Here is a 23346-nt window from a genome sequence, read left to right as displayed (position 1 = left end):
ATATAAGAAAAAAGAAACAGACTCACAGAAAACAAACTAGCGATTAGCAGAGGGGAGAAGGAAGTAGGATGGGGAGAAATAGGGGTGAGGGTTTAAAAAGTATTAATGCACACTGTGTTTAGTCGCCGTCGTCTCTGACTCTTTGCGACCCCATGGACTGCAGCCGTCCAGGCTCCTCTGTTCATGGGGATTCTCCAGGCAAGAATACTGGAGTGCAGTGCCATGCCCTCCTCCAGGGGATCTTCCCAACCCCCGGATCCAACCCAGGTCTCCCGCACTGCAGGGAGATTCTTTACAACCTGAGCCACCAGGGAAGCCCATTAATACAAACTACTATGTATAAAATAAATAAACTACAAGGATACATTTTGGTCTTCCCTGGTGGCTCAGTGGTAAAGAATGCATCTGTAATGCAATAGTTGCAGGAGACACAGGTTCCATTCCTAGGTCAGGAAGATCCCCTGGAGGAGGGCATGGCAACCCACGCCAGTATTCTTGCCTGGAGAACCCCATGGACAGAGAAGCCTGGTGGGCTGCAGTCCATAGGGTCACAAAGAGTTGTACACGACTGAAGTGACTTAGCATCCACACATATATTGTACAGCACAGGGAATATAGCCAATATTTTGTAATAACTATAAAGGAGTATATAATCTTTTCAAATTGTGAATCATTGTGTTGTACATCTGAAACTAACATAATATTAACCATTGACTTATACCGCAATAAAAAGTTTTAAAAAGTACATAGGACTTTTTAAAGTAGGTTATATGTAAATACTACATCATTTTATACAAGGCACTTGAACATCCATGGATTTAGGTATCCACGGGAGTCTTAGAACCAGTCCCTGAGGGACAGCTGTGTGGTTTTATTTCCTAGACCTGCAAACACTCCTGTAGCAGCTGCTTGTGAGCCATGTGGACAGGTTCCTTGACAATTACCAGAGTCATCCTGTCACCCTGTTCAGAAGTAGTTTATTCTAGAGTTAGCTGTTTCCCTGTACAATTTCCTCAACAGTAGCAGCTGCCATTATGCAGTGTATCTGTCTCATGCCAACTGGTGTTTATTCTGTAGTAACAGCAAAGGAGCAGGCTTGAGGGTCTGGAATAGATTGAGTTCAGTTTCTAATGTGTTCCATTCAAACGGTCAGCTTGAGTTTTAGGTCTAGAGCAATGTTATCGAGTAGAAATGTAATGTGAGCTACATATGCCATTTTACATTTTCTAGTAACCCCAGTTTAAGAGAAGGTAAAGAAACAAGCAAAATTAATTTAGTAATATATTTTATTTAACCCAGTATACTCAAGATATTATTTCAACATATAATCATTGAAATAAAATGCTAATGTTTTACATTATCATTTTTTTGGTACTAAATCTCCAAATCTGGTGAATGTTTTTACACTTATGATACATCTCAATTTGGACTGGCCATGTTTCAAGTTCTCCATAGGTGGTTAGTGGTTTTCTTATTCCACAGCATTGGCCTAAGAACAGAAGAGCAGGCAGATTCAGGAAGTGTCATTGGAGAGGTATTAAGTCATGATGGAGGGTGGATAAGATGTTTTTGGCAGAGAGTTTAGAGAAGCCTGGGAAATGTCTACATTTTCAGTCATGGAGCCTGTAAACCATGAAGAAGAGCCATCACAGTGAACTTAGGAAGTCAGCAGGTTAACCAGGAGTTCTGGGAGCCAAAGAAAGAACAGGTTACCAAAGGGTTTGTGTTTAAACACGCTAAGCAGTCAACAAAGATTTCCTAATTCAGTTATGATGAAAAATAATCCTTGTATGCTACCCACCTGAAACTATCATAACATTGTTAACTGGCTATACTCCAATATAAAATAAAGAGTTGTTAAAAAATAATCCTTGCAGTAGAGCCTCTCCATGTTAAAATCTCTTCTATAGGAACTAGTAAATACCCTGCTCTGATGGATACAATGGGACAGGAATAATCCAGTTCTTATCCTTTTATGGTTTCATGCAGACTTCCTTCTCCAAGTATCAGCCCATGGTCTGTGTCATCACAAAACCTTGTGAACACGGAAGCAGAGCTATTGGCAACTATATTGAAAATATAAGACATCCAGGAGATAAATCAAAGTCATTTGCTGATCATAACAAGACTGTGACATAAGAAAATGATTGAAAGAGGGGAAGAAGTTGCAGAAAAACTGAGCAAGACAAGCCCTTTCCTAAGACAGAAAAGTGATCAAATAGAAAGTTGATGAGTACCTTTAAGAGGCATGAAACTGCCTTCTCCATAGTGACAGTGGGTTTGTTTATGCAGATGTCTATACCAGGCAGATAAAAACTACCAATGTCTTTCTGAAAGGCAGGAAATTGAAGAGGCTGCAGAAATGTAACCTGGAATAGTCCCAGCAGTGGCAGAGTGAGGGAAGAGTGCTTCTATTTGAGTAGGGTTCCAATAAGTTAGGTTTTAGTTTATCATATTTAACTTTAATATTATTTATGTGTCGTGTTTTCCTCATTTTATTTTTATTTTTAACTTACAAATGTAATAGCTTTATTAACTCTATGTGTAATTAACATACACATGTATATAATTAAAGTATATTATTTGGTCAATTTTGACATTTAGATGTATGCCTGGCGTGCTGTGATTCATGGGGTCGCAAAGAGTCGGACACGACTGAGCGACTGAACTGAACTGAACTGTGCATACACACACACACACACACACACGCAGACACAGACACACCCCCACACACACATGAAACTATTAAAATATCAAGATAATGATGTCCCAAAGTTTTCTGCTAACCTTGGCAAACCTTCTTTCCTGCTCTGCTCTGTCTTGGGGCAACCACTGATCTGCCTTCTATCAATATAGATTAGTTTTTATATGTTAGCATTTTCTAGATGTTAACATAAATAGAGTCATACTGTATGTGCTCGACTTTTTGTTTGACTTGTTTCAGTTCAGCTGAGTTGTTTTTGTCTTCGTCTCTGTTCCCGCATGTATCACTAGTTCAGTCTTATTGCTGAGTAGTATTCCATTGTATGGACATACCACAATTTGTCTGTCCTTCCACTTGTTGATGGACTTTTGAGTTCTTTCCCATTTTAGGTTATTACAAATGAAGCTTCTGTAGATATTCATGTCCAAGTCTCATATGGACATGTGCTTTCAGTCTTCTTGGGTAAATACCTATGAGTGAGTGGCTGGATCATATGGTACATGTTTAACTTTGGAAGAAATTGCCAAATCTGTTTTCCAAAGTGTTCATGCTGTTTTACATTCACACCAGCAATGTTTGGGAGCATCCCTACCAACACTTGGTATGTCCAATCTTTTTTTTTTTTTTTGAGACGTTTTGATAGATGTATAATGGTATCTCATGGCTTCAATTTCAATTTTCCTAATTACTAGTAATATAGAATATCTTTTAATGTGTTTATATGCTAGCTTCATAAATCCTTTGAGAAAATGTTCACATTTTTTGACCATTTAAAAATTTCACTGTTTGTTTCCTTATTATTGAATCTCAAGAGTTCTGTATATATTCTGGATACAAGTTCTTTACCATAGGTATAATTTGCAAATATTTTCTCCCAGTTTGTAGCTAGTCTTTTTAGTCTCTTAACAGTGTCTTTTAAAGAGTAGACATTATTAAATTTGATGAAATCCAATTGATCTTAAAAAGTGAATCATGCTTTTGGTGTTACATCTAAGAAACCTTTGCCTAACACATTGGCCACAAGGATTTTCCATGTTTTCTTCTGGAAGTTTTACAACTTTTGGTTTTACATCTAAGTCTATGACCCATTATGAGGAAATTTTAGTTTATGATGCTAGGTGTGAATTGAAGTTCATTTAGGGAAAGGCATAAGGACATCATTTGTTGAAAAGATTTCCCTTTCTCCACTGATTTCTTTTGCAATTATGGGGAAAAAATCAGTGAATACATATCTGTTTTGTTCCCTTGTTGTATTCATCTGTATTTCTGCCAGTACCACACTATCTTCATTACCACAGCTTTGTAAAAAGCTTTAAAGTTACATAGGATAAGTCTTCCTACTTTATTGTCTTGAAGTTGTTTTGGCTATTCTAGTTCTTTTACATTTCCATACAAACTTCAAAATCAGTTCATAACTTTCTACAGTAAATGCTTCTGGACATTTTTAATTGGAATGACATTAAATCTGTAGATCTTAGGGGGAAATTGATATCTTAACAATATTGAATCTTATGACCCATTAAAAAGAACTATGTTTCCATTAAATTAGATCTTACTTAAAATCTCTCAGCTACATTATGTAGTGTTCATCATATGGGTTTCTCACATCATCCCTATGTAATCAAGCTTTTTTGATGCCACAGTAAACAGTATTTTTGAATTTCAATTTCTGTTGTTAATTGCTATTATATAGAAATGTGATTGATTCTGTATATTAATCTTATATCCTGCAATCTTGCGAAACTAACTTATTTATTTATTCTAGTAGGTTTTTGGAGATCTGTCATATTTTCTACCTAGACCAGGAGTAGGCAAACTTTTTCTATAAAAAGTCAGATACTAAAAAAAGTCAGATATTAAATATTTTAGGCTTTATGGGTGGCATATAGTCTATATTGCAGATTCATCTTTCTTTTATTGTTGCCATTGTTGTTATAATTTACCATACAAAAATGAAAAGCTGCTCTATATTCTGTAAGCCATACAAAAACAGATTGTGGCTTGCCAACTTTTCACATACAGTCTTGTCATCTCAAATAAAGACTTTCTTCTTTCCAATCTGGATGTTTTTATTTCTTTTTTTCCTGATTGTGTTGGCCAGAAAACTCTGCATAATGGTGGAAAGAAGCAGTAAGAGCAGATGTCTTAGTCTTAAGGTAATGCATTCACTCTTTTACCATTAAGTTTAATGGTAGCAGTAGGTCTTTCAGAGGTAGTCTTTATCAGGTTAGGGAAGTTCTCTTCTATTACTACTTTAATGAGGATTTTTTTAATCAGAAATAAATGCTTATTTTGTCAAGTGCTTTTTGTATATCTATTGATATCATCTTATGATTTTTTTTAGTTTGTTATTATGGAGAATTGCATCCATTTTCAAATGTTAAACCAACCCAGCATTCTTGAGGTAAACCCACTCTGTCATGATGTATTATCCTTTTCATACACTGTTGAACTTAACTTGCTGACATGCTGCTTATAGCTTTGCATTTATATTTGTTTTTATAGTGTTATTTTTGCTTATAATGTCTTTCCTCTGTGTTGCTATCAGGATAATGCTGACTTCAGTGAATGAGTTGGGAGGTATTTCTTCCTACTCAATTTTCCTGAAGAGTTTTATAGCACTGGTATTATTTCTTCTCTAAATGTTTGGTAGGATCCAATTTCTTTAATCAATATAGGACTGTTCATGTTATTTCTTCTCGAGTGAGCTCTGATATCTTGTATCTTTCAATGAATTATTTCATTTCATCTAAATTGTCAAATGCTTTGGCCTAGAGTTATTTAAAGTATTTCCTTATTCTTTTAATATATATAGAATCTGTAGTTATAGCACAACTTTCATTCCTGATATTGGTAATTTCTGTCTTCCTTTTTTTATCCTGATCAATCTGGGTAGAAGTCTCTTAATTTTATTGATCTTTTCAAACAACCAGTTTTGTTTCATTGATTTTTCTCTATTGCTTTTTATTTCATTGATTTCCTTTATGATCTTTTCTATTACCTATCTTCTGATTACTTTGGGGTCTCATTTTTTTCTTGTCTAGTTTCTTAAAGTGGAAACCAGGGTAATTGGTTTGATACCTTTATTGTTTTCTAATAAATGTGCTTAGTTGTCCAAATTTTCCTCTAATACTGCATCTCAGAAGTTTTGATAAGTTATATTTTCATTTTTATTATTTCATTTCATAAGTTAAATTAGAAATACTTTATAATTTCCCTTTTGATTTCCTCTTTGGCCTGTGGATTATTTAAAGATGTGATGTTTAGTTTCTAAATACTTGGGGATTTTTCCAGTGGTCTTCCTGAGATCCTTCTGTTATTAAATTATAAATGATCCTTTATATATGATTCTTTCTGTTATTAAATTATAAAATTTAATTCCATTGTAGTCAAAGAACACACATTTATGATTTAAATATTTTTAAAACATTTCAGACTTGTTCTATGTCCCAGAACATGGTTTGACTTGTTAATATTCTATGTCCACTGGAAAGAAATGAGTATTCTGGTGTAGTTGGGGTAAAGTGTCCTATAAAGTTTAATAAAGTCAAGTTGGTTAATATTGTTGTTCAAGTATTCAGTTATTGTGGATTTGCCAATTTCTACCTGCAGTTCTATGAGTTTTTGTTTCCTTCATATTTTGACGCTCTCTTATTAGTTGCATAAATATTTAGAAATAGTATATCCTATCAATGATGCTTTATCACTATGACATGATTTTTATCTCTGGTCATATTTTTTGTTTTGGAGTCTACATTTTCTACTATTAATAGAAACCTTGATATTTTTTCTTTGGTTACTAGTAGCATGCTAAATTCTATGGCTTTTTCTATCCATTTATCTGTTTGTATGTCTTTGTTTAAAGTGGTTATTTATAGGCAGCATGTAGTTGGCACTTGCTTTTTTATTCAAATCACAGCCTCTGCCTTTGTGGGGAATGTAAGAGGGAGATCCTATACTATTTACATTTAATGTACTTTTGATATGACTGGCTTTAAATATATCATCTTGCTTGTTTTCTCTTTTTCCCATCTGTTCTTTCTTTGCTTCTTCTGTCTCCCCTTTGTTTTATTAAGTTTTTTATTATTCCGTTTAATCTCTTCTGTCACCTTACTGGTTATGATTCTTGTATTTTAGTATACATATTTACATTCAGTATATATATTTAATATATATAAAGTATACATATTTAAGTATACATATTTAATTCAGCATAGTAGTGGACTTCAAGTTACGCCACACATAGAAACAGATAGTCTAAGAATCAGACAACATAAGCTCATTTCTGTCCTCTCAACTTTTGAGCTGTCATTGCCATGCACTTGACTCCTGGTGGTGGTAGTTTAGTCGCTAAGTCGTGTCCAACTCTTGCGACTCCATAAAATCCACAATACATTGTCCTCATTTGGGGCTATAAGTAGTTACTGTTTACAGATGTTTAAACCAACAGGAAAAAGTCTACTTCTGTTCTGTAGTGCAGATTTTCATCTGGTGTCCTATTCTTTCTGCCCAAAGCACTTTTAACATTTCTTAGAGTACACTTCTCTTGATGCTAAATTCTTTCAGCTTCTGTTATGTCTATAAAAGATTTTATTTTGTCTTTGTTTTTGAAAAATATTTTTGCTGGGTGTAGAATTTTACACTGACTTTTTTTTTTCCTTTCAGAACTTTAAACACATTGCCCCATTTTATTCTCACTTGCCTTATTTCTGAAAAGAATCTGCTGTCGTCTTTATGTTGCTTCACCTATATGTCAAGTGTCTTTTTTTCTTTGGCTACTTTAAAATTGTATTATTTTCACTGATTTTGGGCAACTTGATTATGATGTGCCTTTGTGCCTTTTTTTTTCATGTTTCTTGTGCTTGAGGTTTGTTGAGCTTCTTGGATCTGTGGGCTTAATTTCATCAAATTTGGAAATTTTGGAACCACCATTCTTCAAATATTTTCCTTTTCTCCGTCGCTTTCTACTGTCCTTGGAAACTCCATTTCCACTGATATGTGCCTGCTTCAAGTTTTCCTCCAGCTCCCTCCCATGGTGTTAGATTTTTTAGTCCTTTTTCTTTGGGTTTTAATTTCTGAAATTTCTATTTCTTTGTCCTCAAGGAGAATTTTTTTGCAATGTTAATTAGTGTTTATTTACACTCAGCGAGTTTTACATTTCAGATACTATAATTCTCGCCTCTCAAAATTCCATTTGAGTCTTATATCTCTACTTAATATGGTGAGTCTTCTCTCTGGTTTCTTGCATGTACAAAGCTGAGTTCTAATTACAGTTCTAATATCATTTCTGGGTTGCTGTCAGTCGATTGACTTTTCTATTTATCATGATTCATTGGACATCAGAGCATGAGTTTTTAATGTGTTGAGTATTGGATATCTTTTTCTTGTATTTATATAAGTATCCTTGAGTTTTGTTCTGGGGTGCAGTTATGCGACTCTGACACAAATAGGTCCTTTCAGTTCTTGCTTTTATGCTGTTTGGGTAGGAATAGAGTAGGTCTCATTCTTCCCCACTTCCCAGGCAAAAGATCCTTCTGGTTATTCTACCTGACACCCTGTAAATTGCGAAGTCTTCTACTCTGAGGCACTGTTCCTGACTGTGTGTGAACTTCAGAGATTGCTCCATCTTTCAGGTGGTCCTTTTCCTGTTCTCGAATGGTCTCCCAACACACAGGTGATGATCAGTACTGCCCCAGAGGTCCAGGGGCACTGATGCAGAGCGAGGTCTTGCCTCTCCCCTCTAGTAACCTGCCCTGAAGACTCGAGTCACCATAGTCCCCAGACTCCCTTCTCTGACTCTCAGCTCAGGAAGATGGCTGAGCTTTGTGTGCATTCTCTCTTCCTGTGCTGCAACCTGGAAACTCTCTCCAGGCAGCAAAGTCCCTCCAGGCAGTAAATTTTCTCTAGGCAGTAGGCTGGGAGACCCTTTAGGGCTCACCATTTTTGTTTCTCTTTTCTTAGCTATCACTGTGCTTTGTTTGCATCTGATGTCCAATGACTTGAAGGCCATTGTTTTTTATATTTTTCCATTACTTGAGACAGGAAAGCAAATCCAGTCTCTATTACCCTATCTTGGCATGAAGCAGAATTCTTATTTTCCTTTTATATTTTCTCTTATGTAATAAGTTCATGGAAAGTGATAGCTGGCAGAGGCAAGTTGTCCATTTTAAACACATGTTTTGCAGATGAGAAAACAAAGAGCCAGGTAAGTGAAGTTCCTGAAACTGCACAGTCAATAGAGGTCATAACATCATTAATGATTGTGATGGCTAGTTGAGTGCTGTTTCCACTAGATGAGTGAATTTCAAACCATGTCTCATGACCCTTAGAGTTCCCCTGGGTAAGTATCAGCACCCGGTAGTCAGGCCCCAGGAAGCAGGGCAGGCAGGGTGTAGTCACCCATGTTAGAGCAGTTATTTTTTCCACTTTGTGTATTAAACTTGTGTAGGAGATTGCTTCATAAAAGCTTTGGCTGTTTTAAAAAGAATCAAAAATTACTGCCCGAAGCCATGTTGTCCTTTAGTAGTTGTTTATGCAACCTAATAGGAGACATCCTCTTCATATTTATTTTGCATTTTGCTTTCATTTGATAGAAGGTTTCTAAAATAAGAATCTCTCCAGTAGAAAATAAGAATTCTAATCTTAATTCTTTGTATTCTGACAAGTACACTGCATATAAAAATCTGATATGAGAAAGACTCTTTTCTTTTTTAGTATAAGTTTCCATTGGAGAGCTTTAGGCAATGCCTTTGCCCTTGAGGTGATCAGTGGTCTTTCAAGCATTCAGGCAGCATTTGGGGAGAACTGACTGTATCTCAGAGGGTCTGAGCTAACAGAACACGTGTCTTCTTTCACACCAGCTCTGCTTCACTGGAAGGAATCCACCCTGTGTCTGCTCACTCACTCCCCCCTCACCCCCCCACCAGCCTCCCTCACCCCTACAAAACAACCCACCGCCTCTTGAAAGCTAAAGGTGGGACAGGATGAGAGGATAGCTGCATATAAAGCAAAAGCACTAGATAATAATGAAAGTCATATCATTTTCATTTATTCAGCTTCGTATGTGCAGATTCTATTCTAAAAGCACATTCACATATATTCTTTCATTCATTCTTCTCCACTAACCAGTGAGATGGGAATTGTCATTTTTCTCCCTTTTTAGATAAAGAAACAAAATCTCATAGAGGTTAAGTAACTTGCCCCAAATCATCCAGGTCGTGAGAAAGAGGGACCCAAGGAATCTGGTTGCAGAGTCTGTTCTCTTCACCCCCCTTGAACAATGAAGTTGAAGCCCCCCCAGTGCACACCTGGGTGTAGATTCTGGTGCTGAAGGCTGTGTCTGGACGACTGAGTCTGCTTTATGGGGCAGAGTAGCTGCTGGGGAGGCAAGAACAGGAATGGGACTTGGCAGAGAACATGCTTGCTTGTGGTGGTTGAGTGCCTGCTCCTAAGCCTAACCCTCACATCCTTTCTTGAATTATGTCCAAAATGCTATAATTTTCTCCTTCGTTTTCATGATTTTCCAGCCTCTCATGTTGTCCTTGAAGCTCTTGCATATTCTTAATGTATTCCATTTAAACATTATTACCAGAAAGAATTATAGTATGTAAACTTAAAACCAGATGATTTTATGATTTAAAATGTTACATTTCTAATCTTTGAAAGTGAAAGTCACTCAGTCATGTCTGACTCTTTGCAACCCCATGGACTATACAGTCCATGGAATTCTCCAGGCCAGAATACTGGAGTCTTTCCCTTCTCCAGGGGATCTTCCCAACCCAGGGATTGAACCCAGGTCTCCCACATTGCAGGTGGATTCTTTAACAGCTGAGGCACAAGGCAAGCCCAAGAATACTGGAGTGAGTAACTTATCCCTTCTCCAGTGGGTCTTTGTGAGTTGAACTGGAATCTCCTGTATTGCAGGCAGATTCTTTACCAACTGAGCTTAATAAGGGTAGCTTCCTTTTTCAAAGGTAATAATATATTAGTTAATATTGGTTAATTTAGTTAATATGAATGGCATTTTATGCTCTGTGTGTATGTATATACTTGACATTTTTAGAATTAAGAAAATTGGAACTAAAATACAGTTCCATTAAGCTTTGTGCTGAATTTAAACTTTTTTGCTAATCTACAGCAACTTTTTAGGTCTACATGAGGTATATTCCAAACTTCCACAATCTTTGTATTGTTTTTACTTTTAAAAGCATCTCTTACCACCAAGGGATGTACTTCTAGGCATTATAAATACTACTAATTATGACACTATAAAATGAGAAATCCCTAATCAAAGAAATTAAATTCAAGATCTAAGTTTAACCTGGAAACTTGGGGTTAAAGTCTCAGGCCTCTTAGCATATCATGAATGAGAGTGTCCATTCCTAAAGTCAAATGACATCTTGTGAGTCAAAACTGTCCTATCTCCTCACCAATATTCTGAGTATCAGAAGCAGCCCCACTCCTGGGCCACCTGAGGGTACTGTGGTCCATTACAGCATCCTGTCCCAGAGCATGGTCCACAGTCTGCCCATCTCAAAGCAATATGGAATGTGTTGAAAAACGCATATTTGCTGGTCCTTACCCTAAACTGAATGACACAGAGACTCTGTAAACAATACCAGGAAACTGTATTCTAACCAAGCTCCTAAGGTGATGGGGAAACACATGGAAATTTGAGAACCCCTGATCTACTGAGGGCACCAGACCATCACTGACATTTGTCATCCCCTGACACTCAGAACTCAGCCTCCTCAAAGGTAAAGCTAGAGAGCCCTGGTAATGATGAATCCTTCGCACCCACAAAATGCTGGTTGTGCACTTGGAATTCTCTGGGATGTGATATCATGGTGAACAGGAATCATGTGGCTCCTGTCTGCGTGAAATTAGGGAGGGCAGGCAGTTGTGGAACTCTGTTTTCCAGGACCTCTGCCAGTGTGAAGACAGTCTGTCTAAGATGCTTTATTTGTTCCTCATCAAAGACAAGACAAGGGGGACTTTTTTATTATTAACTTGTAATTTATTTTTGGCTGCACCGGGTTTTCATTGTGGTGCACAGGCACTTGTGTGCGGGCTTTCTCTAACTGAGGCAAGTGGGGGCTACTCTCCAGCTACATTGGGCAGGCTTCTTGTTGCAGTGGCTTGTTTTGTTGCAGAACACAGGCTCAAGGGTGCTTGGGCTTTAGTAGTTGTGGCACAGGGGTTCAGTTGCCCTTTGGCCTGTGGGATCCTACTTCCCAGACCAAGGATTGAACCCATGTCCCCTGCACTGGCAGGTGGATTCTTAACTACTGGACCACCAGGGAAGTTCTGACAAGGAGAACTTTCTGCTAATATTATAAAAATAAAATTTCCTTTAACTGAGACAAGACTGAATTTATGTGTTACCTGCTTTACAATACCATCTTCAAAGTTTGCAGCTTTGAAAATAGGAATGTAGGATCTGACAGTGTGCCAGTCCGGGCCAATCCAGTTTAACTTAATTGCCTTTGAAAGGATATCAAAGTGTATGTTGTATGATTATCCTACAGAATAACCTTTTTTTCCTGTCATCAGAAAAACACTCAATATTTGTTAATGGGCAAAACTGTGGGGTCTGGAGGCAGCTGGCCGGGGGCCCTTCCTGGCTCTCAGCCTCTCCTGGCGCCCCAGGACTAAGGGCTTGTTATTCAAAGTGTGGTCCCAGGCACAGGGTGCTTGTTAGAAAGGCACAATCTCAGACCCCATTCCAGACCTACTGGATCGGAGTCTGCATTTTAATAAGATTCCCAGATGATTCGTATCACAGTCAAGTTTGAGAAGCCTTGGATAAGGCACATCCTCTCAGACAAACTTAGAAAAAGAAACCAAACAATACTGCAGTATTCCTGCCCTTACCAGCTATTCCAATTTGTTGTAGCTTGAACACATTCTGCAAAGTTGACTTAGATGTGATTTTTATGCGATTATAAAACTTTTTTCTATAATTTGCTATAATTTCTGGTTAGGGATCAGAACATGTGGTCACTATAACTTTCCTAAGCCCTTCTTAGGTATTTCATATATTTATCCCAAACCACCATTTAAACAAGAAAATCCTTAAATCTCCTACTCTCCATATAAAACAACCTTTTATTTTCCCCAGCATTGCTGACTTCATAGTTGGAAAGGACACCCTTTTGTTTAAATGCCCTGAAATTTGATGAACTAGTTCACGTTTAGTCCACTAGTAATCTTAATTTGTTAAGTTTAAATGCTAACATTTATAGCTACCTCTCAAGTAATCATATACATGAAGAGCTGCTTTTCATCAACCAGTTACTTTTCTACTCAGTTACACTGTGGAGCATCCACTACAATGGTGCTCAGCCACTGCAGTATTTTCCAAGGAAACAAATTATTATTATTTATCCAGCTGAATCTTTTCCTAATCCTCAGGATTTTCACACACAGATTTGTGTGCAGATGGGCTCTTTCTATTTTATTTTCTAAGACTTTATACTCCACAAGTAGCTTCAGTCTATTTTCTTTTTTAACAATGACACCAGTTTCTAATTTATTCCAGATACGGTTTTCTAGTTCATTTTAGATACCAGTTTCTAATTTATTCTAGGGAATATATATTATTTTATTTATAATTTCAAACATTTGGTCACAAATTATACAGTATTTATCCAACTTCCAAAAAAATTTGTGAATGGATAATTTGAACATGAAGCATTTTTTTTTAAGAATCCTCTACCTATTAGAGTCAGAATAGTGAAAGTCGCTCAGTCATGTCTGACTTTTTGTGACCCTGTGGACTATACAGTCCATGGAATTCTCCAGACCAGAATACTGGAGTGGGTAGCCTTTTAGGGGTTCTTCCCAACCGAGGGATCAAACCCAGGTCTCCCACATTGCAGGCTGATTCTTTACCAGCTGAGCTAGAAGGGAAGCCCAGAGTGAGAATGAGTTGGTCTATTACAAATGCTGCTTCTCTGAGCATCCTTGACATAACTTTTTGGTGGACATAAGCACAGACCAAGTGCTATAAGGAGGGAAACAGTAATAGTGATAACAGTGGCTTGCAAGTCCATTTTCATTTTAAATTTCACCAGGTAATTTGGAGTCATCCATTAAATGAAAAGTTAGCAAATATTAGACTATTGGACTTAATAATAAGAGATTGCAGTGCTTTTCTTAGACTAATGATTAGTTAATATGAATAATTATATATATTTTTATAACATATATTACAGGATAATCTCTTCTTAAAATTGCAGCCAATGACTTAGTGTTTTCTGCTGGGCTAGGTGCTTTATTCTTTCTCTCACTATATTCATAGTCATCCCCTGATCCTGACATTACCATGCCTGTTTTAAAGATTGGGAAGCATTAGTTCAACAGTCTCAGTGATGTGCCCAATGTCCCATGGATAGAATGTCCCATAGAGAGAATGTAGGATCCATTTAAGATTCCAGAAATCACAAACAACACAACTCAGATAAACTTGGGCTCCAAAGGAGAACCATAGGCATTGTGACAGATCTTATGGGCCAGAAAGCAGCACAAGTTGCTGGGTGGAAAAGAGCTTCAGCATTTGTAGCATCTTTTCTTTCATCTGTGTTCTCACTTCCTTTCTGTATCTGTTTCATTTTATTCTTTCTCTGAGAGTTGTCTCTGTTTTCCCACATTTGTCTCCACTGTTTGGGCCTGGTTTACTCTGCAGTCACCCCGGGAGGCCACATATTATTTTCATTTTTAATTCAAAAATCTCAGAGAAAGAAATCTGATTGGCACAGTTTGAGAAAAGTACCTACCCTTAGTCCAATCAGCTGTGGATGAGAAAACAGTGTATTCTCTTACCAAATGGCTGCCAAGGTGGCCCCTGGGGATGAGGGACGAGGACAGCTAGGGGTGTTCCTGGTGAGCTGAGAAGGCAGCAGAAAGGGGCACACCAATGCGACAAGCCACAACTTAGATTTCTGGACCCACCAACATGAGAAATTTCTGTGCTATTATTGCCTGTATTTAAAGTTATATATTTATACTTTTGTTAGTTTCATTGTAAGTCTTTCAAAAATATACCTAATACTTCTAAAATGATGTGCCTTTTTTGTTAAAATGATAAATTCTGCTAACAGCTTTGGCTAACTTTATTTATTATTAGTATTTTATTTTTATTAAAGAACTCTTTCATAAAGCAAGCTTTGTGAGTTAAATGGATGTAAACCATAAAATGTGAGAGGTAATTATTTATAATTTTTACTGAAAGTATTCCAGATCTTACTATTGCCAACTGCTAGTATGGATTTAGCATTCTGAAATTTAAAACAGTAACTTTTGGCTCTTTTTTTGTCAAATACTTTGTGATTAAACTATTACACTGTCAACTGAAGTTTAAGAAAAGACACTCCTTCACCATTTAAAATGCTATGCAAAACAGTCTTCATTTTATGCACATATAAACCTGTGAAGCTTTCACATGTTGGTTTTGGGATTTTAAACTTGGCAAATTACAGATTCTTATTTTTATATCTGTCACTGTTGGCTCCAAACTTTAAATTGAAACCACAGGGTTTACCTGGCACTCACACCAAGGTAATGCTTTTCCCTGTCTTTAAATGAGCTGCTACTTTGTGATTAAGAGTGATGCACAAGATGACAAATAACATCAGAACAATAATATATTCAAATTACTGTCAAATCAATATTCACATACAAAGGCTGCTTGAATTTGGGGCTGTTTAAAAACCAAACATCTGTCTGTCACACTGTATTCAAAAACTTCACAGCAAAAAGTGAACACACTATTTATAAAAAATTTTTTCATTTAGTTTAGAGGAAACCAATGAAAGGCAAAAACAAAAAGTCATTGCCATCTGAGTACATGGAAGACTCTCAGATGTGCACCTCCCCTCCTGAGTTGGGTGAAGCCAGAAACCGTGACCTTGATATCTGTTCCTGAATATCACATTTCTAGAGCTTGTTATTCATACATCCTAATAAGTTGACTATGGAATCACTGCCAAATAAAAAAATTTAGGGCTAAGAGGTGTTAGAGTCCACAGAATTCAGATGTGGGGCTGGAGAGTGAGTCTTTCTCTTAACCTAATCATGTCACCAAAATTAGGAACATCGGGCTCTATTACAGTTTTCTGATCACAGATAAAATGACAGGACTAGGTAGCTTATCTTGCCTGAACTGTACAGTCTGGGACTCCTGAAATTTGAATGGATCCGGCTATCAAGGTGCTAGGTTGGCATAAGATGCTCTTGGCCCAGGTAAAGCATCTCCTGGTCTCAGAAAAAGATGCTTTTCCTGTCGATCTGCAGGTCCGTCGAGCCCTTCAGCAGTAGTTGTTGCCCCACAGCTTTTTTGGTAATAAATGATCTGTTTCAAATCAATGCAATTGCAGCCAACTCTGCAGAAAGAATCACTTTCTTAAAAAAGAGAGTCAGTCTGAGAGGGTCAAAAATGCACAAACAGTATGGTAAAATAAAGTATACGCTGCTCCTTTTAATGGAAAAGAGTGCTACTGGCTGCATTTGCCAAATTCAATCAGCCTGCCAAAAAGTCGAGGAATCTGGCAGGAGTTCTAGAGAGTAGTTCCATGTTTCATCTGTATTTCTTCTCTGTATTTATCTAGCTTCAGAAAATGCCGGGAATGTTTTTTCCTTCCGACTTGGCCCTTTTTTGAAACCACAGAAATATACCGGGAAGCTTCTCGTAATTGTTTGGTTACTTACAGTGCTGTCAGTCTTTAAACTTCTGAGAAATACATCGTTTCCATTGGAAATTTAGAAAAAGCACCAACAACTGTTTGTTTTCACTTTCTGAAATTTATCTCGGGAACAAAAAAGAAAAAAAAATCAATTTTATTAATTGGCAGCTACTGGCCTCAGTGCACAAAGGCAGGAGGCCAGCTCATTATTTTTGGCCTCCAGCTGACCCAAAATGGTTTTCTCGTATAAGAAGCTATTCACAGATGCTAGACATAAGAATTAATAATAATAATGGTATTTCAGACTTCATGAATAAGTAGTCTTTGGCACTCAGAAAATATCTTCTGTTTTTCCCTTGAAAACAGCAATCCTGTTATATACAGAAAGTAAACAGAGCTTGAATTAGCGAGTTGAAGTCTTTAAGGTACCGAAATTATGCATGCATTAACAGTCCCTTCTAAGGCTTCTTTTTTTTTTCATTTCCTTCAAGATCAATCAGTTTTTTTTTTTTTAATTAAAAAAACACAAAGCCCTTCAGTTCATAGAGGCTGTGATCTCTCTCTATTTTGCAACCCATTGCCATGATGTAAGATGTCTCCCTTTGAAATGCCTTTGGATACAAATTTAAAAATACATGTGTTCAACAAGAGTTACATTTTTAAAAATCAGCTTAATTATAAGATGTGCATATTTAAATTAAAACAACGATGTCTGTGGTTCAGGAGTGATCAAACAGAATGGCTTACGCTTCTGGTTAACAAGTTAAGACTTGTTCATAATATCCTAGTTTGCAATATGCTTTTGGTTTTTCAATCACTTCATTCTCTAGGTCTTTGTTTACCTGTGAGTAAAAGTAAGAAAAATATTTCTAAAGTTTAAGCTAACATTCTTTATAACCCAAGTTTAAAGTTTGAATCCCTGAGGAGGAAAAAAATCAGAAAAGCTCTCCTAATGCTCCATTTACAGCAAGGAAAATCGGCATGCAGTTTGAGGGGGTCTCTTTACAACTCGGGGCTTAGCATTTATACCTTTGATTATTGTAAGAAGTAACTTAAAATGTGCACACTGACTACTGCAAATGTTGATATTTTTCACTAGACCATGATCTTCTGATTGGGGGAAATCTGATCAAATTTCTGTGAAAATAAATTTCTAAGGTCTTTTTTCTTAGATGGTCAGTCACTTGCCAGTAAAACTTCATGTCAGAATGTTGACCCACTATTTTTCATTCCAATTTGCATGCAGAGAAGTAAAAAATAAAAGCCTCTTTGAACATTGTCATCTTGGCCAAAGAAGTGTAGAAACACTCATCCAAGCTGTGGTGCCTGGTCACCTAGAGACACATCTTGGAGAGCCGGCCGCCTGTGCGTGGCTTGAGGAAAGCACAGATGGACATGTGATGTCCTCTCTGTGACTGGGAGAGACAGCAAAGGTGCTGGTTTGTTGTAAGTGAAATTGTGTGTTGATGACAGATTATCATATATCTGGACACATGCCTTTCTTGTGCCACAATGTCCCTCAGTCTTGCTTGAACAAGTCCTGGAAACCTTCCCAGTGGGGCTTTCTGGGATCTAGAAGGGGAGCCTCAGGAGCCTGACTAAAGCAACACTGGGTCCAGCTGTTTTCTACAAAAGGGCAAGTCCCCATGCATGTCCCCGTCTGACAAAGGACTTGAATCATTCAAACTATGTAAAGAATTTTTACAACTCAAGAAGAAGATAAACAACTCAACTAAAAATTCACAAAACATGATCCAAAAGGATACATGCACCCCAGTGTTCACTGAAGCACTGTTTACAATAGCCAAGGCATGGAAGCAACCTAAATCCCCACTGGCAGAGGAATGGATAAAGAAGATGAGGTATATATACACAATGAAATATTATTCGGCCATTAAAAAGAAGGCAGTAATGCCATTTGCAGCAACATGGATGGCCCTAGACAGTGTCATACTGAGTGAAGTAAGTCAGACAGAGAAGGAGAAATATATGACATCCCTTATATGTGGACTCTAAAAAGAAATGATATAAACTTACAAAACAGAAAGAGACTCATAGACTTATAAAATGAACTTAAGGTTGCCAGGGGAACGGACAAGGAGTTTGGGATGTTCATGTACACACTGCTGTATTTAAAATGGATAACCAACAAGGACCTATTTATAGTTCAGGGAACTCTGTTCAACATTATGTGGCAGCCTGGGTGAGAATGGAGGTTTGGGGGAGAATGGATACGTGTATATGTATGGCCGAGTCCCTTTGCTATTCACCTGAAACTATCACAGCATTGTTAATTGTCTAGACCCCTGGACAAATTTAAAAGTTCAAAAGAAAAAAATTCACAAAGTATCTGGATGGTTCAGCAAAGATATATGGATGGCAAGCACAAGCACATGAAAAGATGTTCCACACCACTAGCCATAAGAGAAATGCAAACCAAAACTTTATAAGACACAACCATACACCTATCAGAATGGCTAAAATTCAAAAGGCTGACAATACTAAGAGCTGACAAGGATGTGGAGGAACTGGAACCCTCACACACTGCTGACAAAATTGCAAAATGGTACAGCTACCCCCACCCTGGAAAGCAGTTTGCCAATTTCTCAAAAAGTTAAACATGCCATGTGGACCCACACTTTCACTCCCAGATACCTACCTAAGAGAAACACGAAAATGTGTATACACACAAAGACCTCTCTGTGAATAGTTTCAGCAGAATTAGTCACAGTCACCCAAACAGAAACAGAATATCCCTCAATAGGTGAGTGGACAAATAGCTGTGGTTGCCTTTGTGCCATTGGAATATTACTCAGCAACATGAAGGAATAAACCAGTGACACATTCCATAACATGGATTAGTCTCAAAAACACTGGGCCAAGTAAAAGAAGCCCCAGGCTGAGTCATGATTCACTAACTATCCTCATTAGGTATGACTTTTATTAAATCGGTCCTCCATGGTTTAGCGGAGAAAGCAATGGCAACGCACTCCAGTACTCTTGCCTGGAAAATCCCATGGACAGAGGAGCCTGGTAGGCTGCAGTCCATGGGGTCGCGAAGAGTCGGACACAACTGAGTGACTTCACTTTCACTTTTCACTTTTGTGGATTGGAGAAGGAAATGGCAACCCACTCCAGTGTTCTTGCCTGGAGAATCCCAGAGACGGCAGAGTCTGGTGGGCTGCCGTCTATGGGGTTGCAGAGTCGGACACGACTGAAGCGACTTAGCAGCAGCAGCCATGGTTTAGCGCCATTTCAAGTTTTAACTCTGTTAACTGTTCAATTTAATAATAGATGAATCAGAATTTAATTGATAACCCTTGTAATAATTAAATCAAAGCCACTAGTTTGTGTATGCATATATATATATATACACACACACATATCTGCAAAAGACTTGTATTATACAAATTACATAAAGAATTTTTGTAATTCAAGAAGAAGATAAACAGCTTAATTGAAAATTCACAAAATTTCTAGACACTTCAGCAAAGACGTATGGATGGCAAACACAAGCATGTGAAAAATGCTTCATGCCACTAGTCATCAGAGAGATGCAAACCAAGTATGGCTTACCCATATTTTTCATATTCATTGAAATCCTAAAAGAAGTGATGGCCTGTCATAAAAAAGAATGATTTGATAGTGAACCATAAAGCAAGGATCCTGACAGCATGTAGGCACTAAAGCTACCACAAACCATTCTGCAAGAATGAGAACTTTTTATAGGATAGAGTCAGTGATTTTATGCAAATTTAGATAGGTTTTGGGGGAAAAAATCATTTTAGTGGCTTAGATCCATAATGTACTATATACAAGTGTAATTTAGACAGATATCCCAAAGGTGGTTCATTAATCCAATTTAGAAAATTGATAAATCTGAGGGAGAAAACTACCCATTAAATAAATAACACAGGGTGCAGAGAAATATGCATGTGTTTGGTGCCAGACTAGACATGGGCTTGAGTCCTGGTTTGGGTACAGCTGCCAAGGCACCCTGATGCCCTGAGTTGTCCTTACTGCTTCCAGAAGGATGATGATATTTTCCTCAGAAGGTTACAGAGAGGATGAAAGGAGAAGAATGAATATACATAGAGAGATTTGTATATATTAAGAGCCTGCCTGCCGGGAGTACATTCAAATGCTGCCGCTGTTTTTATCAGGAGCAGAATATTGACTGGTGAAGGCTGTGGGTTTGGGGTAGGTATCTAAAGCACTCTTCCTGAGAACCAAATCCTCTTCTTGTGCAGTGAACCAGATCAGATGGCAGCTCTCATGTCCTCGGCCTCGAGGTTTTCAGTGTAGACACAGTCTAAGGTGCTGGCTTCCTGCAGCATTTCTTCTGAGGGGCTGAGTGACATGTGGATGGATCCTGTACCCTTGGCGGGATCAGAAGCTCCTCAGAGAGGCCGCTGACAGGTCTGTGTCACCCCTGAGAGTGGGTTGGTCCTCCTGTGGCTCAGCCAGGGTGCAGGCCACACTTGTTATCTACAGATGATGTCACCTCTGCACCTTAAAAGGGGTGTGGTTTGTTGGGACCTGGGACTGTACATAAACTCGGAGCATGTCCGAGGGTCACGACAGGGGAAAGCTGAATAATACAGGCTATTTCAGGTTTCTGTCTGTATCCACCAAAACCTTTCTGTTGAAATGTAAGCTCTCAAGTAGCTCCTTCAAGGCTGTGTGACTCAGATATGTATCCTCTGAATGCAGAATTTGGATTGTTGCTGAACAAAGACACATGATAATTAAAAGGGAGACTCACTGGGGGGGAACCTTAGCTTGTGTCTACCATGATCCAGCCTGTTCTGCAAGCAAATTCTCCTAAGTCTGTCCCTGCGCTTCTTATAACACTGACCTTTCCTTTGAGCAAGACCTTGCACAACCTGAGTCTTGCCTGCCTCTCTGCCACCATCTTGCCTCTTCCTTCCCCCACCATGTTCAGCACAGCACAGAACACGTTTTTCAGCCTCCCCTGACCCTAACTGTGACCACGTGACTAAGTTCTTCACCACAGGATGTGTGAGGAAGTGATGTGGGCAACTTGTGTTTCTTGCAACACATCAAGGATGCATGCATATCCCTGGGTCCCATTCCTAACTCAGTGGCTGAGGGGTGGAGGCCACTGGGGCAGCTTTAGCCTTTAGAGTTTAGCCAGCATGTTGAAGACAGCAGAGCCGCGCTACCAGCCCTGGACTATTTGCAGAGTTACACAAGGGAAGACAAGCTTCTAGGTTGTTTAAACCACTAAACTGGGTTAGGGTTAGGGTTTGGGGGTTGTTATGTGTAAACTGTTTATCCTGGACTCAAAGTAATGCATTCATGGGGCATGGCTTGGCAAGCTCTGGCTACTTTTATGTGAAGAAAAACATGCCCTTGGAGGCAGCCACCAGCCAGGATGTACAAGTGGAGAGAGGGCGGGGTGGAGGGCTGGATGTCACATGTCTGTGCTCTGCAAATCCCTTATAGGTGTCCCCACTGCCCTCCCTCAGCCTGCAGTGCCCTTCAGCGCGCCCCCCACCGCCCACCGCACCACACTTTGTGTTTCCACATCCATCTCTCAGGCTTCAGACTCCCTCTTGTACCTCAGGGACGTCTCCTCCTACCCCCTGCCCCCATCTGTATCTCCTGAGACTTGTGCATCTCTTCTTTTCTGCCATGATGGGACTGTGGGTCTCAGGGGACCCTGGTTGCTGAAGACAGAAGCCAGGCCTATCTCGTCCACCTCTGCATTCCCAGGCGTGGTTCATGCCACACAGCAGAACATAGTAAATATTTGTTGAATGAAGCAATGAAACTCTCCGCATTTTCAGTCCTGCCACATAACCGTAATATCCAAATGTCCAAATAGCCTGCAAATGTGGAGACCAAGTGAAAAGGATTTGACAGAGGGAAACATATTATAATATTTTTCTTCACCGTAGCCACCTAAGCCCTGGCGCTCAAACTGTTTAATTTATGGACAATGTAGAAAAGGGCTGAGTTCCTCTAATGCACTTGGTTTTCAACTCTGTATTTTTCCCTGCTGCTTGAGTAGAAAATTTTTCTCTTTGATTTTTTTTTTTCAATTTGTCCCCTGGAAAATTTAGGTGATAAATACAGGCAATGATGGCAAAGTATGACTATTGCCGGGTGCTAATGTTTTCAAATTGCTGATGATTTTTAGGGACACCACAAACTGGCCGCACTGTCAGAAGCATTTGGCAGTCATAACTGGCAGCAGGAAATCAGACTGTAAATTTAGAAGGCATTGCACCATATTTGGGAATGCACCTCATAGTCACCTCCAAATATGCCATGGTCATGTAGCTGGGGGTGCGGAGTAAATTTAACTGCCCTCTAGTATGTATGTTGTGGTACATGAAAAGCTTCAAAATCATGGCTGGGCAAAAGAGAAAGCTATTCTGTTGCATTAAGGTAAAAATTTCATCAGAGACTCCACCTGCCAAGTTGGCAGAGCCATTTTGCCCTGATACTTTCTTCTTATACCCTCCAACTTTATTGAAATAATTTTTTTTAATTGTTTATGTTAGTTATTCCTCTAATGTTCATTTGTTTAATTTTCTCAGCAACGGATTGTGTCAGAATAAATTGACAGACTGAAAAAGAGATGTTCAGCTTTACTGCATGAGAGCTTTAACATACCATTGGCTAATGGAGAATAAGATTTGCACTGTATCTTCTTGAAATGCTTCATTAAGTCATTTTGCCCTACATGTGAAGCAGTAAGGCTAGAGGGGGGAAAATGAGCATTTCTGGTTACGTATATTTGGGAAATCCTTGAAATGTGCTCACAGGTAGTTTATGGACTCTTTGATTGCCCCCAAAAGGAGCAAACTGGTCATTATGTAGATTTCTAAGACATTTGTGACAAAGTTCTACACCGAAGCGATTGAAAAGAAATGTGTGTGTGTTTTTGAGGAGGAACAACACAGAGGGCAGGGGGAGGGTAAGCTTTGT

The 23346-nt window shown here is 38.5% G+C and overlaps 1 protein-coding gene across 8 annotated transcripts in view; it reads left to right on the top strand.

The window, feature by feature from the left end:
- The window catches only part of ODAD2 (outer dynein arm docking complex subunit 2), a 167181-nt gene that overhangs the window by 126260 nt on the left and 17575 nt on the right, over positions 1-23346 (top strand). For 3 of the 8 annotated variants that reach the window (XM_070381806.1, XM_070381803.1, XM_070381807.1), the window contains one exon: positions 1990-2788. The exons of 1 other annotated variant lie outside the window; for it this stretch is intronic. In XM_070381806.1, the coding sequence (XP_070237907.1) occupies positions 1990-2139 (150 nt within the window). In that variant the 3' untranslated portion in view covers positions 2140-2788. Of the gene's footprint in view, positions 1-1989; positions 2790-23346 lie in introns of those variants that run through there. 4 more of the 8 variants (XM_070381804.1, XM_070381799.1, XM_070381800.1 and 1 more) reach the window with 2 other exon arrangements.

This window comes from Bos mutus, chromosome 13 (assembly GCF_027580195.1).
Source record: "Bos mutus isolate GX-2022 chromosome 13, NWIPB_WYAK_1.1, whole genome shotgun sequence".
Taxonomy (NCBI): Eukaryota; Metazoa; Chordata; class Mammalia; order Artiodactyla; family Bovidae; genus Bos; species Bos mutus.
The sequence above is the reverse complement of the archived record's forward strand: the minus strand, read 5'-3'. Positions and strand labels throughout refer to the sequence as shown.